The sequence below is a fragment of the Tamandua tetradactyla genome, chromosome 1 (genome assembly GCF_023851605.1).
Source record: "Tamandua tetradactyla isolate mTamTet1 chromosome 1, mTamTet1.pri, whole genome shotgun sequence".
NCBI classification, from domain to species: domain Eukaryota; kingdom Metazoa; phylum Chordata; class Mammalia; order Pilosa; family Myrmecophagidae; genus Tamandua; species Tamandua tetradactyla.
This window is the reverse complement of record NC_135327.1, coordinates 192,298,551-192,317,564: the sequence shown is the minus strand read 5'-3', so window position 1 is coordinate 192,317,564 and position 19,014 is coordinate 192,298,551. Positions and strand designations below refer to the sequence as shown.

The 19,014-nt window shown below is 38.2% G+C and overlaps 1 protein-coding gene across 1 annotated transcript in view; it reads right to left on the bottom strand.

Moving 5' to 3' along the window:
- Positions 1-19,014, bottom strand: part of CNTNAP2 (contactin associated protein 2) — a 1,376,829-nt gene that overhangs the window by 195,277 nt on the left and 1,162,538 nt on the right. The window contains exon 16 of the mRNA XM_077159101.1: positions 15,618-15,854. Coding sequence (XP_077015216.1) covers positions 15,618-15,854 — 237 coding nt within the window. The remainder of the gene's footprint in view (positions 1-15,617; positions 15,855-19,014) is intronic.

Here is a 19,014-nt window from a genome sequence, read left to right as displayed (position 1 = left end):
ACTATTTCATCATTATTTTTAATGTGTTGCCCTTCTGGATGCTGTAGGAAGTAAAATGGGGAGTTACAAACCAAAGACACAATAGTACTGGTATTTGTATTTATCCATGTCATTATCTTTACCAGAGATTGTTATTTCTTCATGTGGCTTCTGCCAATTGTTTAGCATCCTTTCCTTCTAAACTGCAGAACTCTATTCAGATCTCTTGCAGGACTAGTCTAGTGGTGATGAACTCCCTCAGCTCTTGTTTATCTGGAAATGTCTTAATTCCTCCCTCAGTTTTGAAAGACAGTTTTAGTGGATATAGAACTGTTGGCAATTACAAATGTCTTCCCACTGCCTTCCTGCCTCCTTGGTTTCTAATGAGAAATTGGCACTTAGTCTTATTAAGGCTCCCATGGGTGTGACATATTGCTTCTCTCTTGTGGCTTTCAGAATTCTCTATCTTTGGCATTCAACAGTTTGACTGTAATATGCCAAGACATGGGTCTATTTGGGTATATCCTGTCTGGACTTCATTGAGTGTATTGGATGAGTGTATTCCTGTCCTTCATTTTGGAAGTTTTCAGCCATTATTTATTTGAATATTCTTTGTGCCCCCTTCTTTCCTTCTTTTCCTTCTGGGACTCCCACAAGGCATATATTGGTAAGCTTGATGTTGTCCCACCGGTTCCTAAGGCTCTGTTCACTTTTATTCATTCTTTCTTCCTTCTGCTCCTAGACTGTATGATTTCAATTGTGTTATCTTTAAATTCTCTGATTCTCTCTTCTGCTAGTTCCAATCTGCTGTTGGACACCCCTATGGAATTTTAAATTCTATTACTGTGGTCTTTCTTCAGCTTTGTTTAATTCCTTTTCATAATTTCCATCTCACTATGGATTTTTTCTTTGTGTTCATCTATTACTTTCCTGGTTTCCTTTAGTACTCCGTCTGTGTTTTCCTTTAGCTCTGAACATATTTAGGGCTACATTTTTAAAGTCTTTATCTGGTATCTGATTCTCTTCATTGGCAGTCTCTAATGTTTTAATTGTCTTCTTTGCTTGGGCCATCATTTCCTATTTCTTGGCATGTTTTGTAATCTTTTCTTGAAAAATTGGACATTTTGATATTTTAATTGGTTTTTCACAGGAGTTTGGAAACTGAGGCCTCTGGTTCTTAAGTTTGTATACAGCCAGTGTTAGGATAGAACTTTCTTCAAATGCCAGGAGCTAACAAAAAAAGAATGAGAAGGAGGAGGAGGAGAAAGAGGAGGAGGAGGAGAGAAAAAAGAAAACACCTTTCTCAGTGTGCCCTCTTTCAGGGCTTATCCAGACATTGAATTTAAGGAATAGCTCCAGGCCAAAGCATAAGGACCTCCCTGATTCTTTCTATGCATGTACATGTGGCCTTAGGAATTCCCCTATTCATACTGATATCAATATCCCCTCTTTCCTAGGAAACAGTTCCCCCCTGGTCCAGGCACTGCTCTGTATGTCTATAGCCTGCAATCCCTTGTCCCAGGCAGCATGACTTAACTACTCTCCCACAGCATGTTGTAGGAAACCTATCCGAAGTGCCTTCTATGTGCAGGGTAAGTTCTGGGACAGCGAGTTTTCAGACCACCACAAGATAGACTGGGGCAGATTTACATGCTCCTAGTATATGTATGACGGTCACTCTAGAACTAAGACCAGGGATCCACACTGGAACCATGAGCTGGCTCCATGCCAAATGGGTGAGGGGTGGGGGAAGGGCCAGCCAGGGCACCACAAGATCCTACTCCTTTCAAATAGCCTTTTTCTTTATTCAGTGTTTTCCCCAAAGCTGTAGTCCTTTACCTGTCTTATAGGAGCTTTGAGAAAGATGTTTCTTCTAGTTCTTGCTGGTTGTTCAAAGCTTCTGTGGGACGATGCAGCCCTGAAGTATCACATTCTACCATTTTGCTCAGAGCCTCTTGCAAAACTTTTTGTTTCTTCATTTTTCTTGTTTTCTGTATATGCATCACTAATTCCTCCCCTAACCTTCTACTGGAAGAATAACTGTCCTCCTAGTAAACATAAGTGAACTGTGATGGTTAAGTTCAGGTGTTGACTGGGCCAGTTTATGATGCCCAGTTATTTGCTCAGGCAAGCACTGACCTGATTGTTACTGTGAAGATATTTTGTGGACTTAACTCATCAGTAAATTGATTGCATCTATGGCTGATTAAATCTATAATCAACTGAGCAGATTGTCTTAAAAAATATGGGAAGTCTCATCTAATCAGTTGAAGGTTTTAAATGAAGAAGCGATGATTCCCACAGTCAAGAGAGAGGATTTCCATCTCTATTTCAGCCAGTCAGCTTCTCCTGGGAATTCACTAAAAACCATCATTGGCATTCCCAGCTTGTGGCCTGTGCTAGGGAACCTGGACTTGCATATTCCCACAGTCAGGTGGGACAATTCTTTTAAAAATCTCATAGTATTTACAGATGTCTCATGTCAGTTCTGTTTCTCTGGAGAGCCCTGACTGATATATAAACTATTTAATGTTTTTCTTGGAGATATCACTCTGAAACTCTCCATCTTCCCTTTCCAACCTGCACTTGCTTTCTATGCCTGTTCAACAGCTTTTGTCTTTGAATCTCCTTTTGCTGTCAATCTGGAAGCTTTTTGAATTTTCTTGTTATATCTAATAATCTGAAATATGCATTCATGTGGGGTTCCCCCCTTTTAAACAATGATGAAATAGTTTTGTTAGTTAATATCTCCATTTCATTCTTTCCTGTTATTTTTTTTTTTTATGTTTTACGTGGTTGATATTTCCTCTTTTTTGCTTTGGTATATTTTTCAATATATATTATTAATAAATTTTGACCCAGACTTCCACTTTCCATGTCTAATGCCACCCCATCATTTTTGAAGTAGTTATGCTGCCCATTTCTGTCATATCTTGACTCTGGAGCTCATTTCCTTATTTCCCTCTATATGTACTGGGAAAGAATGGAGGCCAGACCCTGCCCTTTGTTAGGGAATGGTGAGTTCTTGAAAGCGGAAGGGAGGTGTATTTGGGTTCTGCAGCATACCAAGCTTGCAATAGTCTGAAGCATGCTAAGACCTGTGGTCACTCATGTATATGGGGTCTTAGGCACCAAGACCCCATATATATGAGTGCAGGACCCAGAATTGGTGGAACTGGAATCAAACTGGAATCCAGTAGTCCTGGGAACTTGGGGAAGAGAGGATGAGTCATGGCCTGGGCACATCAGTCCCAGCCTTTTGTCCCTGATTATACAACCAATGCTGGACCTTTGCCACTGATTCCTGATATTAGTGCAAAAGCAGTGCCATGATATTTGCAAGGAAATGGCTGAAGAGAACCCAGCATAGAATGGAAAATGCATTTCTTTAGCCTCCCTTCTCATGATTTCAGGAGATGCCCTTTGCTTTTATCTATAAAGCCATGCTCTTCAGTTCTGGGACACTGGGACATTTTCTTGATTCATTTATTTGATTTTTTCCCCCCATTTCTTTCCCTGTTTTCTTTTTTCTAGATCTCTTATTATTTGCATTTAAACTTACAGGTTAGATCCTATTTCTTATCTTTTTTCTCTCCTATTTCCCATCTCTTTGTCTTTTGTACTATTTTTTTTTGCATTCTTTTTATAAACATGTTTGCCTCCTAAATCTTTTAGTTCATTAAAAAATTTCTGCATCAGATTTTAATTTCTAAAATTATTAATATGTAAACTCCGAATTTTGGAGAGTATAACTCCATTACTCTTCCCTAGATACAGTATCTTCTTTTAGCTCTCTGATGATGTGGCAGATTGTATTTCCTAAAGCTGGCTCTGGAAAATTCAAACTCTAGTTCTCATAATTCACACCCTTTTCAAGCCTTGCCCTTCTCCTGGCAAGAGATGGTGTCTCATTTCCCTTCCCTAGAAGCTGGGCAGTAAGATTGGACGTAAGGAGTCCAATCGCCTCTAGCTGCCAGTCTCTGAGGGAGACCAAATGAAGTCACATGGAATGACCACGGGGAAAAGCTTTGAGGCTACTTGAGGAGAGAGAAACCCCGAGGCACTGCCCTTAGTGTTCTGAGAACCTGGCATTCTCACATGTTGCAAGAGGCTTGTACACTGACACTATGTTTTGGATAATTGTTTGGCTATAAATATGAAAACCACAAACAGTTTATACCCTCTAGCTATCTTTCCAAATCTGGCAATCTATCCTAAGTAAAGTAAAATACTGTGAAGCTATTTACAGAAAACATTCCCTATGGCATTATTTAAAATAAAAAATTGGAAACAATTTCAAAAAGAGAAATAGATACTACCATTTCCCTATTGTGGGATATTTAAGTTAAGTAAATTTTTGTCAATTCACTTCATGGCATATTAAGCAGTAAAAATGATGGGTATGAAGACCAAGTGGTTTCAAAGACAAGTGTTTATGCCATATATGCTAATAATATATACTTAATGATAAGTAGTATATTACAATCTTATAAATTGATTTTAGGAATTCAGAATACATAATACATTTTCCTATAGTACAATATTATAGCACGTGATCAGAATCCTTGGCCAGTGAACTAAAGATTGTTTATTTTGTAATGTAACTAAATTCCAGCACTAATGCAATTAGGCTGAATTCTGGATCTTAGTAGAAGGGGGAACTGGCAGAAGGAAAGACGGAAAAAGTTTCCTCTCTCTTTTGCACTGCAGGGCTGGCCTCAGGCAAGATGATGACAGGAGGGCATTTTTGATTGCCTCCCCCGTTCCTATCCCTTCCAGCCTCTTATTAGAACTCCTCAACTCTCTGTCCACATAGGAGTGGCCTTAACCACCTCTTCAAAGCCTTTCTCACTCCTTAATCACATCTGGCTCCTCTCTCTAATCAAAATTCCCCTTCCTCAGACAGCTGTGCTGCACACGGACGCAGGCTCGTCCACTTAATTCACCTGAATTGGTGTCAAAGAGTAGCAGCCTCACCATCCTCCCAAATCTACTCTTGCTAATTCAAATGACGCTCTAATTAGTAGAATATCAGGCCACATGGATGAAAGTGAACCAGCTGGGCAGTTCAAAGGAAATACTTCTGGGTGGAGATTGGGTGGTCCCCAAGTATACTCCTTAAACTCTTTGCACTTTCACAATTTTTTCCTTCTGAACTCACAGTTTCTCTAAAAGTTTTTTTTTTTTTATAAAAAATCAGCTGTTCCCAATGTCATGGTAGTGGGAGACTGTGTGTGTGTGTGTGTGTGTGTGTGTATGAGAGAGAGAGAGTGTTGGGGTGAGGGGTGGGGCCAGGATGACAAGGGGAGGGCTGGGCAGGGCAGCTATTTATTGCTGTGTTTTGTTTTCCTAAAAGGGGCTCCTACCTTGGATTCTAGTATGCTTGTAGGCTGTGTCCTGGCTGGTGAATTCCTTTAGTCTCGTCTAGAGGATAAATATTTTATTTGTGTCATAATTTTTACATTCTCCTTTGGCCAGAGGAAAGAAAGCTCATGCTGCGATCAGAGCATCATCGTGCAGTGGTAATGAAGGTGCTTGGGTTGCACCAGGGTTGAAACCTCCTTAGAGGTTTGGACTGAGTTCCTGTTTGTAAAAATTGTGCACAAAACATGAAGGAACAGTTGCAACTGATGGAATGAGCTCACCCTCCCATCTCCTTATAAAAATGGATGTAGAGATGTATTTAGATAATTTTCATGTTTTGTTAGGATTTTGGAATTTCAATCAGCAGAGGTGCATCGCACACAGCGTTATAGGCCTCCAGATTAGTTAGATCAGAGATATAGGAATCGTTTAGTGACCCTCAATCAGTAATTCAAAGCATGAGTTTCATCAATCAGAAAATTCACGGGGCATGGCCTATATTTACTCTGCAAATCACCTTTTTGTTATAAAGCAATCTAGAGTGGTCTCTCATGTCAAGAGGATTTATTTGGTTAGATTCTCAAAGTCCCTTGTTTCATTCCTCTCCTTACATATTGTGAGAGAAAGGCCTTCTTCACTATTAACACAAAATCTTGAATGTGGTATGCAGGTGGAGTCCTAAAACATAAAAAGGAATATCTTATCTGAGACTTATAGTTAGAAACAGATGAGTTCAATTCCTATCTGGCTCTGTTCCTCTGTGCTGTACGGGTGTGTTCCCTTACTCAGTCACACAGGGAGCGCCCCAAGAAGGAAGGCAAAGAAAAAAGGGAAAATCATTCCGAAACTTTGGGACTCGGAATTACCCCCAGATAAGAGGATGGTATGATAGAAAGAGGAAGACCAATCGGATAGGATGCATTATCTAGTATCCTTGGAACTCACAGATTTGCCATTATACATTGCTCAGTTACCAAGAACACTATGCTTTCAATGACTTCTTGCGTATTGGGAGAAGAGGAACTTTAAATTGGACCCATGACCATGTGTTATCCTTGTCTCCTGAGCTTATCAGCTTTGGAATCCATTAAGACTAGGATAAAGGAAAGGGAAGAGTAAGGGATTTATCACGATTAAACACTTTTCATGTGCCAAGCCTTAGGTTAGGTACTTCAATTTGTCTCTTTGAAGTTGGGTATTTTGAAAGTGCGTGACTGTCTCTTAGTTCTTAAAGACACAGGGATTTGTGCTCAGGGTCTGGTGCTCACTGTACCAGATGCCTTCAAATGAAGACATTCTTTGTCTTCAAAAGAGATGATGGTGCGAGATAAGGGAGAGCTCTCTAGCTGTGGTGGGTGTTCAAATATGGAAGATCTGCTTCACGTGGTCCTGAGTTCTCTATTGAGAGCAGTTTGGATCTTCATCCAGTGAGCATATTATAAAGAGGACACCGTGCTACTGCAAATGGTGGAAAAAACACCACGTTTGGAGTTAGGGCACTAGGGTTCCAATCCCAATGATGTAATTTACAGGCGGTTTTGCATATTAACATAATTCCAAAATTCTCAGTTTCTTCATTTTCAAGATGGGGGTAACAATACCTATATCTCAAAATTGCTATGAAGATTAAATAAGAAATATGAAAGTATTTAGTTAAGTCTCCAGCATAAAAGGAGGTATTTGATGAAATGTCAGTTGAATACAAAGGAATATAATGTCCTTTGCAACCATGAGGTACTTTGATTTTATGACTAAAAGATTTTTGTGAACTCTTAATTTAGAGTAATTGAAATGTTAAAATAAGTTAACCAATGAACATTTGAATGTTAGGGTAAAAGCTGAAAATCTGAATCAATGATAAAATTCATTGCAGTAATAGAAATAAACTATCCGAAAAGTCCTTGATATTTTTAAAGAACTTATGAAATGCTGTAATAGCCACATATGGCTTATGATTCAGTAGCATATCGTATATGGCCTCAGAAAACAATGCTTCATTTTAATGGGTGGAAACTGTAAACTTGTTTGAAATTTGCTATTTGTATTGTTTTAATTGGATTTGTATTGCAATTTATAGTTTTAACTGAAATTACAAGAATCTATTACAAGAGGCATTTATTAAGGAAATATAAAAGCCAACAAGCTAAAAAAAAAAAAAAAAAAAGCCAAAAGGCTGACATAGACCTATTTAAAAGGGATTTGAATTAGATTACTTCAATAATAAAGCTTTAGAAAGCACTTTACTTATAACCTTAATAATTACTGATCCTGAAAAATAAGAAATGACTAGCAATGGGTTTGTGCAAATATTTGGGTTACGTTTGGCTTAAACAAATCTGGACTGATTAATCAGAACTGGAGTTGTCATCCTGAATAGGAGACAGAGGGCAGAGAGACTGCTAATCACATGGGATGATCAAATGCAGCTTCTAGAATAAGTAGTCAGTTTTTATTTCCTTAAACTTTAGAAGATATTCAAGGTACCCTAAAAAAAATTCATACAAAGGGTATAAATTTTTGTAAACTTCATGGTATTTAGAGTCCTGATAATTGCTGAAGTAAGGAAAATAAAAACATGCAACACACAAAACACACACAGGAAAAAAATAAACTTGGTGATATTAGAAAATGGCATAAACTTGAAAAGTGTTCTTTACCCTACACCCAAAGAAAAGTGCAACAACTTTTTCCACTTTTAAATTTAGTGTTTTAGAAAGGGTTTGCTTTTGTCCACCAAAGTTTCACATCCCTTCCTCCTGAAGGTGAATTGATCAGGTTTTCCTTGATGTTTGGGATCCTAACAGGAACCCTAGGGCAGGGATGAATGGTATGTCACCACAACAAAATTCTATAATGAAGTCACCTAAAACTTGCAGCTATCTCTGTAGCTTTGCCTTTTTGGAATCAGAAAGAGTCAAGTCAAAAGAATGTCACAAATATTTTTTCTTTTTCTTTTTTTTAGCTTTTAAGCAGATTATCTCATATGTTTCCATGATATTTTTTAGTTGCCTCCTAGGTTTGAAGATTTAAGGAACATTAATAGAGAAGCAATAGTTACCTTTTTTGAATAACAGTCTAAGAGGAAGAGGAATAAGGATTCTATTCTTAGTTCCTTTGGGCTTTTCTTTTAAACCGATAAATCCTCCTGTTCCAACTAGAAATGAAAAAGAAGCCTGGGAAAAGCATATCTCTTCCCTGGCGTGAAACCTTTCACCAAGCTGGGATGATTGAAACCAGACAAGCAGACATGAGAAAAAGTGGCCATTGTCACCAACATCTTAGCTGGTTTCATCTAGGGATGAGGTTCTCAGATACATAACACTGATATTTCTCTCTTTTCCTTCCCGCCACTTGTTTATAATATTTTAATTAGTTAATTTCCCCCCAAAGCTCCCCCAAAGAGAGGCCACAGAATTTAAGTAGCTTATCCAGTCTTCAAAGTGCTTTCGGCAACCCCGTCTCCTCCCACCCACCATGCAATATTGCTATGGGAGGTAGGATGAGAAATTCTCCCTCCTTTAGAGATTTAACATGGACACGAATGTAAGAGCTCCCTTCAGCAGAAAGGAACCCTGATTCTTTTCGGTGCTTCCGTGTCTCCTGCTCCGGACTCTGTATTAGGAAGAGATGCAGGAGTTACTACAGTGACCCAAATTGACTTTTGAGAGGGATGGATACTTTGCAACAGAAACTGCCCTTCTGGACATGACCCTTGGGAAACGGGAATCATTGCCCCAAGTTACATCTTCCAGAATCTCTGGATATTCCTCAGACCTTCAAGTCTTAGGCTTTGGAGGTTGTATTTTTACCTTCAGAATACTATTGTGCTGACCATAATTGAGATGACATTTTTATGATATTGCTGTTGCTCCTGAAGTATCAACGAAACTCTCGTATTTGGGGGTTATTGAAATGATGCCATTTAGACATCTGACATTTAAAGCTTTTAGAAAAGGATTAAAGAACTAAGTGATTTAATATAAAAACAAAACCGACAAAGGGAGGAGTGTTGAGAATGAAAAGTGATTTTTGCTGTTTGAGTGATATGCACCAGGTTCTTTATTTGGAAATTTGTTCCCACTATTCTATCTGATTCTCACAGTGTTCTGATTAAGTAGATATTAGGTATTTCTGAAGATGAGACTCCGTGAAGTGAAATGATTTACTCAAGATTGCACAGCAAATAAGTGAAGAAGCTGGATTGAAACCCAGATCAAATTCCATTGTCCATTTTCTATGTAGGGATTCAAATTGGCAACAAACGGTTTCTTCTACCAGGTTAATAATGCAAATCATAAAATGTTAGTCGCTACCATGATACTCATAGCGAGAACAGGAGACTTACCTGGACCGGAGAGTGGGGTGACAAGTATTCATGTGACTATTAAAGGGGGATAACATTGCAATTACTGCAACCATCATTCCACCACTCTAAGTCACTAGGAAGTCCTCTGACTTTGACCTTTGTTTGAGTGACAAGCAAATGGATGTTTGAGAAGAAAACAGAAGTCCTTAATCTCAGAAAATGGTTTCAGAGTACTTCAAGATACATAGTTTGCAACTTCAATCTTGGTTTAGCAGATGAACATGAAAGTTTTTGTAGGAAAAAAATGCAGACAAGTGAATTAAGGGATATTTTTGTGCCTCTGGACAGTGAGTTCTTGCTAAACTTGTCTCAGTGTAGGGATCATAATGATGAGCTGTTTTCAGCAGTCTGGTTAACACCTAATTCATATCTATTGCTATCATGCACTCTAGAGTTCTCCAATTTTGCATCTCTAAACCATTGAAATGTTTTGAAACTGTCAGTGTAGTCACGCTCACCTGTACATCCAGGACTTCCAGGTACACTGGGTGTCCACTGTACACTTGCTAAATAAATGAGTGAATGAATGACTACAGGTTAAACATAAATACACCAAAAACAAAGAGTCCCTGTTAGATTTTGTATCCTATTATGCTGTTATGCACCCCAGAAAAAAAAGGCCATGTTCTTTTAACCCATCCATGGGTACAGACTGGATGTAGGTGGGATCTTTTGATTTGGTTGTTTCAATTGATACGTGACCCACCCAATTCAACACGGGTCTTAATCCTTTATTGGAGTCCTTTATGACAGGTAAAAAAGGCAGAAAAAGCCAAGAGAGCTCAGAGAGAAAAGCCTTAGAGATGCTAAAAGAGAAACACCCACAGAAGCTGAAAAAAACCATTAAAGCCAGAACCTGAAAGCAACGAAACCCAAAGAGAAGGACCAGCAGACACTGGCCATGTGCCTTCCCACGTGACAGAGATGCCCCAGATGCCAGCAGCCTTTCTTCAGAGAAGGGATCCTCTTGTTGATGTCTTAATATGGATAGTCTCATGGCTTTAGAATTGTAATGTGTAATCTAATAAATCCCCACTGTTAAAAACTAATCCTGGCATGCTTTAATAACCCAAAATGCCTATTCTCTGTTCACTTTTCTTATGATAAATTCTGTTTCCAATAATAGTCTGATTTTTTTTCACTCAACCGCCATAACTAAAAAGTTTTAAGACCAGGGGTTCTGTCCTTAGTTTCTTATATCAGCTTACATTAAGGATCATGCCCAGACGAGAAGCCATAATCTATATTAATGAAGAACGCGGACTTTGAGTCAATGCCTGCACATACATCCTAGTTGTGCCGCTTACTTGTGTGTATCTTGGTGCATATACCCGCTTGTGTCTCAATTTTCTTCTTGGTAAGATGGGGATAATACTAATAGTACCTAGCTCATAGGTGCTCCCATCTCATAGAGTTGATGTGAGGATTAAATGGTGTAAGCACAATTAAAGAGCTCAGCATACCACCTGGTACATAACTTTTAAATTAATGTCAGTTGTTATCATTATTAATAGCAGAAATTAAGAATGATTGCAGATAATTGTTGGCCCTCAATCAGGGAAATTTAACGTAGGAATTGCTGCAGCCACTATAGGTCTGTTATTTTTCCTCTTGTGAAATCACAGAGAAGATATAAAGGGAGAATGATTTTACGTTGCTAATTTCTGGTTAGAAATAAAAGTTATGTTGATGGTCATAAAATTTTGAGTGTATTGGGTTTGGCTATCCAAGAAGGAATAGTCCTAATTAGATAAAACTATATTTAGCATGCCCAAATCCCTATGTTTGGTCCCTAATGGAGGGTATAATCCTGGAGATGACAGACCCACAGCTAGATGTCCCATGTAGACTGGGGAGCTTCTCTGCTCCTAGAAACATCCATGGACCCAGCCAATGGGCAGCCAAGGAATTCTATCACAGAACTAGACCTGTCTTCACTGACTTAAATGGCTACTGGTGGATGAACATTCTCAGAAGATGGGATACTGCACTGCTCTCTGTAGACAGATGAGGTAACTGGCTAGATATGGTTATAGAGTTTCCAGGATGCCCTCATGTTTTTTTTTTCAAACCCTCCTGCCCCTTTCAACTGACACATGACATTTTCTCAGCCAAATGCAAATAATCCTGGACAGCTAACATCTTAATTGGTGATCAAATCTTTATAGCTGCATTTGTAAAAAAAAAGCTCTATGAAGGGTGCATGGGGAATTTGGTGGTAGAATGCTCACCTGCCATGTGGGAGACCTGGGTTCAATTCCTGGCCCATGCACTCAACAAAAAAAATAGAAAAAGAAAAAGCTCTTTGAGCAATTTTTGATAAGTTAAAGGATGGCAGGCAGGGGATGGCAGGCAAGAGTTCTAGTATATATATTTTTTGCTGGTGGAGGTAACTTGCTTTTTGACTTTTTTTGACTTGCGAAAATAAAAGGTTCATGCAGAAACAGTTTCATCAGGAGGAACGTGCTTGATTTCAGCTCTGTCCTCCTGAGTTTGGGGATGAGGCTACACATGGTAATTTGATTTACAAATTCAACCCTGTATTAGAGCAAAAGGAAAAGAGGTAGAGAAAGTAGGTAGTGAATGTGGAGAGGTAGAGACAGAGAAGATATAGAGGTAAAAAGTGTGCTGCTTGTGGTGGTCGTGGGAAGAGAGAGATATGCACACACAGAAGGAGAGGTATTCAATGGTGTGGGCTAATAACACAGAGATAAAACCCTCTGACTATCTAGATTCCCATTTCTATCACAGTGTGAGCCTCTCACTTTGCTGAGTGTGAAACAAGTGTCTCAAGATCTTTATTTTCATACAATCTGGCTCCAGGAAGACAACTCCTTCTTGCAGTACTTACCTGAAGTGTGATAGCCTCAAAGGTTTGGGAAAAATGGGCTCAGTTAAACATATTGAGAGATGGATTTTCAAAGATAATTTAATATTATGCAATTTTCACCTCAGATGCAATACCATTTCAGATAGTACTATTAGAAGGTACAATAATTTCTAGTTGATAATAGATATTTTCTAGCAAAGACAATTGACCCTCAAATGCCTGGGGAAAGAACCCTGCCTTTCCCAAGAAGAGGAAAAATAATGAGGTTAGAAGTGATACATAATTGTGTAAAGGTTAGAAAATATACATAAGTAAGGAAAAAAGAAGTTTTAAAAATTGCTGTTTTATAACTCTTCCAAAAAAAAATGACCATAGTTAATATTTTGATATGTATTTTCACCATTTGTTTTCTTCACCCGTACATGTGCACGTGTATTTTTGATTTTGTATGAACACGTAATCATGCTGTGCATGGTATATTGTGACTAGCTTTGTTCACTTAGCAATATGTTCTGAACATTACCCCACATCAATGGGGATGCAACCAATACTATCAAAGTAAAGCCGAGGAAGGACTTGCATGCAGCTCATTCTTTTGCCAATGATGGTAGCTGCTCTTACTAAAGGCTAAGTCATTTGGGCAAAGCACCACCAAGAAGGTGGGTCACAGGAGCTGCTGTTGGACACCAGGCTATGTGGGTGATGAGGCCCAGAGCAGAGGCAGCACTGGGCTGGCTGCTGAGAGGGCGTGGAGGACAGAGGGAAGATGCTGCTGGTCAGTGGACAAGGTTGGCTTAGCACCATTAAAGCTTTCCTGGATGGTTGCGTGATTCCTCTAAGCCAGTACCACCGTCATTCTCCCAAAGTCCATCAGATACTTGTCTTGACTCAGGAGGGTGCTCGCACATGCTTTCCAAATAAAATTTTCAGTTTTTAATCTTAATTGTTTTGGTTAAAGATACTAATTGAATCAAATGTAAATTCACCTACGGAATTAAGAGAGTACTTCGATGTCTTTTGTGTAAACCCTTTGAAATAGTGTCAAAGGAAACACACAGCCTTGATTTAACTTCATCCAACAATTGACTAAAATGAAAGGTGCATACCCCTGTCTTTCTATTCACGAATATTGCCTATTAGCCCCCAGATGTTTTGTGTGAGCTACCGTGTTTAACCTAACTCTCCAAAAATAAGGGGATTGTGCTTTTTTTTTTTTAAATGGTACTTACGTAGTGTAATCTCTCAGGCATTAGTGCTCACTTGATTGCATTCAGACATTACTTTGGCAACAAAATGACTGCAGTTAAATTAGCATCAAGCACAATGAATGTTAATTGCGACACTGTCATTTCTACAAGTACAAAATTAATGTGTTCTGCAAGCCCGTCCCATTGTACGCCACGGGAAAATCATGGAACCATTTTGTTCTGAGCAGAAAAATGCACTGTAATAGCACTGTTAATGTGCTATGGTATTATTCAGCGATGGTTTTCCTTTGCACCTTTCTTGTCATCTCATGCTTATTCTTCAAACCCTGTCTGACCTAATTTGCATGCTCTTATTAGCAATGCCAGAGAGTGGCCTGGATGTACAGAGAATGTTATGGAACGATTCCTCCTTCTGTATGTGGCTTCTTGTATGAATAATGCCAACATAAACAATCCTTCGTGAATTCATGAGAGCATGAATAGACAACTTATGCAAAGCTTCTTATTAAGAAATGCACCAACTGTTTACAGAAAACTTTACCCAAATGCTATACATTCATTTAGAAGGAGGAGAGTGATTTAACATGCACTTCAACTGAAGCTCAGAAAAAGTGCCAACTCATCCTCTCTCCATTGCTCTTGTTTATATATGGGAAATTAGACCACACGCCCGGGAAATGAATTTCTTTGGGTCACCCAGGATCTCAGGGTAAGACCCCAAATGATAAGATGCATATATATTGGGCTCTTGTATTCTACTGATTAATTCCACAGACTTTATTAGGGATTAAAGGAATCGTCAAGGTTAAAATAACAGAGTAATAACAGATGCTCTAAGTTGGCCAATTAGATATGATGTTTCAGTATTCCTGCAGTTTAGCTTAGGCAGAGAACCACTCACAAAGGCAGCCAGAGTAAAATTTAGTATAATGATAATGACAAGAACTGGCCAAAGGAGTTTTTTTGTGAATCTGGCTTGAACCTAGCCTTCTAGGAGTTGGGGAGGCATCAAGACCACTGGGCTGCACTGGCTCATTCGGTACAGTGATAGATTGGATGGAGATTCCTTGTGCTGACCCCGCCAATGACTTCCATGATGGTGAGACCTGAGCTTCCTTTCAAAGGTCACCTTATCACTCACCATTAAGGTGTGACAGGGCCATTTGCTTTGTAGTGCTCCAATAAGGGTATTGTTTGTTAGAATTTGGGGGAAATTCTATGACATACTCAAAGCTTCTTCCATCTTAATAAACAACAATGATTAGTAACTGCATATACCCCAGAAAAACACATTCTTACAGCTAATCAATTCTTGTGGACACAAACCTATCTCAAGTAGGACCTTTTGATAAGGTTACTAAAGTTAAGATGTGGCCCAGTCCAATCAGGATGGGCCTTAATTCTCTTGTTAGAGTCCTTTATAAGTGGAATGAAATTCAGACAGAGAGAGAGAAAGCTACATGCAGCAAAAGGCTGGACATCAGTGGAATGTGCTAGAAAAGAAAAGAGACCAGGAGATGCTGCCATATGCACTGCCTTGTGACAGGAGAGCCAAGGATCACCTGCAGCGAGCCCCAGAACACCAATCTTCAGGGAGAAAGCATTGCCTTGGCGAGGTCTTGATTTCAACTTTGTTTTAGCCTCAAAACCATAAGCTCATAAGTTCTCATTGTTTAAGCCAACCTATTTCAACTTGCTTGAGTAGCCCAGGACACTAAAACAGGAAACTCCCATTCCAGGTGGGCGAAGAAATCTGATCACTTTACATTCAGAATAAAATATATTTGTACCTAGGTGAAATGTCATTAAACAGATGGTTTGAGCTTAAAAAGAAATGTCAAAATGGCTCTGAAAATTGGTTCTGTCTTACCTTTGTTGCAAAATGTTCCGTCATATGCCGTATTGGAGCAATCACAGGAGTAACCGTGGTATTTCTCCACACATTTCCCTCCATTTTCACAGTTCGTCCCATAGCTGGTGCAGTGGCCTGAGCATCCGGATTTGAACCCAGATGTGACCTTTGCCCTCTCCTCCAGGTCAAGTGTCACCCCATTCATCCTCAGGGAGCGGATACAGCCCAGGAAGCCCTGCTGGCCTCCTGCAGCACCTGGGGAAAGACAGAAGGCATGGAGTTCAGCTCTCCTTCATCAGGCCTTGAACAATTGTTGGTAGGAGATGAGAATACTAAAGGCATCTAGTATTCATACTTTCAAGTTAGTCCTGTACAAGTCTGAAAGTTGAAGCTTTTTTTCCCTTTAGGCTATAATGCCCAATTAAAAGAGGCTGTCTTTTGAGAGTAACACATTTGCTACAGAAGAAAAATGTTTGGAGATATTTTTAAAAATTATATAAGCTGTTTTGGAAGTTTAATCTGGTTTCCCATAGAAAAGAGGTTTATAGAAATCTCTAACTTCTTTGCTTTTAATCTCACAGCGTTCAGTTCCATTGCATTACCTATTGAAAGAGATATAAAAAGGCAGAGACACATGAATACATTAGCATAGTTAACAAGTCAATTAGTTGGAAGGCATAAATCCATTCAAAATGTGATTGTACCTCTTGGTTCTTGTCTCACAAAATGCTTTGCTTTGAAGTTCACATTAAGAGTTCCCAGGGCTTCTTGTCTGGGATGGCTGGAAGTTAGAATTGATAATTTTACATGGAAGTCAGCTATACCACATTTTTCGCTAGGTCAGGAAGACTTCATTACTTTTGTCTAAATGTCATTGGAAGACAGCATAAAGAGCACGCTTACTGTGATTTTTTGAGTAAGTTAGAGTTGCAATGAGGTTCATGAGCATGAAAATATTAAAATATTCCTAACGAATTTCATAAAAGGATTCAATAAAGCATTATATCACAAATGGATTTACATGGATTTAATTGTGCCTGTAATAACTTCAGCTATGCTTTTTTTTTTTTAAAGCGGCTGGTATAAAAGAGAAACTCAAAGTTAAATCCAAGTACGTAAAATAAAGTAACAACTTTGTTGGAAATGAATCTGAAATGAATAGTGTTTCAAATTATTAAAAGAAATATCTGACAAGGATTTAGAAAAACATACCCTTAATAAAATAAAATTCAAGTTACTCTTTCATTGAGGACTATAAACTAGGTACTTTACTGAGCACACTACATGTTATTCACCCGATTCTCACAATAACCCTGAAGGTAGGTAATTTTATCATTGTTCCATTTGTACAGAAGACAAAACTGAGCCTTAGAGAAGTTAAGAAATTTACTCCAGGACTTACCACTCCTAAGTGGCAGAGTTGCGTCAGAACTGTCTTAATCCTCAATTTAGGGTCTTAAACTCTGTTCCGTATCTACCATCTAACATAGAGGAAGACTCTGTGGATCAGGGGCCCTGAAGATGCATGAATTTCTGAGACATAGGTTTGGATGCCTTTAAAAATGGGTCCGTCAGTAGGGTTTTCTTAGTTGGATACGATAGGTCAGGCTGGGGATCGATTCTAGTCACTCATTATATTATCCTGAGAAAAAGAACACATTCTTATGGATCAAAGGACTTATGGATCAAAGCTTTAGTTGCAGAGATGGATGACTATCTGCTTATGTCTGTGTGATCCTTCGCAATGAAGTGGAAAATGAATTGTTCTATTAGTTGTATAAACTTAAACCTTGCAGTCTTCTTATTAGGTAGAACATAGTTTTGAATGATGACTCTCCAGCGAGTATATTAATTTTTAAAAAATATTTGGATAGAAGATTAGTTGAAGAGAGTCCAAAGCCCCCTTGTTTTTGAGAAAATGCTTTTTGATCAAAACTGTGGGATAATAGATGGCAAAGAAGTTATGAAAAACAACCACTTTGAAGGATTTCCCATTTTACAATCTGTTGTCAGCTCAGCTTCAGCTCTGTGCTGAAGAGGATTTGGGCCTTGGCTATGATTTGGAAGAATTCCAAACCATTAGTCACTCTTTGTGTGTTAGAGTTTCAATTTGGCTTCTATTATTTTAGTGACTATGTTTTTTTTTTTAAATCCCATGTGGGTTTTCCGAAGGGCCCTTTGTTAAATAAATGCCTATCCATTTTAATTTTCATTGCTACTCTTTAAGATAATTATATTCCATCAATATATTCTGAAATTTAAAAATCACTGTTTGTAGATGTCTCCCACTACTTTTTCCTGATTACAAATATGATAATTTTTAGTGTAGAAATCATAAACATTCTAATAAGCAAAATAAAAAAGAAAGTCTGTAATGCTTTTTAGACATAACTACTTTCACTTCTACCGAATATCCTTTTCTACTTTTATCTATGAATATACATATGTGTAAAAAATGAAACAAAGGAAGAGATGGTATCATAATATACATGTTTTAAAACTTGCTTTTTGCACTTAAGATATCATGAAACATTTTCCAAGCAATAAATATACAACTAGGATATCTTCTTTAATGTCTGCGTAGCGTCCCATTCTGTGAATGCATTATCATTTATTTTGCCATTGCATTACCATCGGACTTTTAAGCTTTTTCCAATTTCCATTTTATGTAAGACTGTAAAACTATCCTTTTAAAAACCTTTGCACACTTGTCCAGTTTTTTTTTTCTTAAGAATTCCCAGAAGTGTAATTGCTGGATCCAAAGGCGTTTACAATTTTAAGATGTTTGAAATATATTTTCCTGTAAGACAAATTTACCAATTCATATTTTACAACAAGGATATGAAATTCTTACCTTCTCCACATCAATATAATACTAGGCATTATCCCTTTGAATGTATAACAATCCAATAGGCAAAAAAAGAAAAAAAAACAACTAAAAAATAAAAGGAGTTTGCTTTTATTTGCATTGCTTTGATACTCTGAGTTGAATTAATCTTTATGTTTTCCCTCATTCCTATTTTTATTTATTTTTTATTTTTTGCATGGGCAGTCACTGGGAATCGAACCCGGGTCTCTACTATGGCAGGTGAGAACTCTGCCTGCTAAGTCACCAGCATCTGCCCCTCATTCCTATTTTTTAATGGTGTCTTCTTGTAAGTTGTGTCTTTTGAGGGGGGCAGGTGAGTATATTTCTTATTGACTTAAAACAATTTTGGGGACTTCCAACTCATATACGGTGTTTCTTTTTTCTGTATGAATGCTTTGGCTATTTATGTAGTTAGGCCTGTCTTTCTTGTACAGTTTCTGCTTTTGATATTATGTATCTAAAGACCTACCCTAATCCAAAATGGTAAAATTATTCAAATATATTTTCTTCTAGCACTTTTATGGTTTTACTTCTCTTATCATTTTA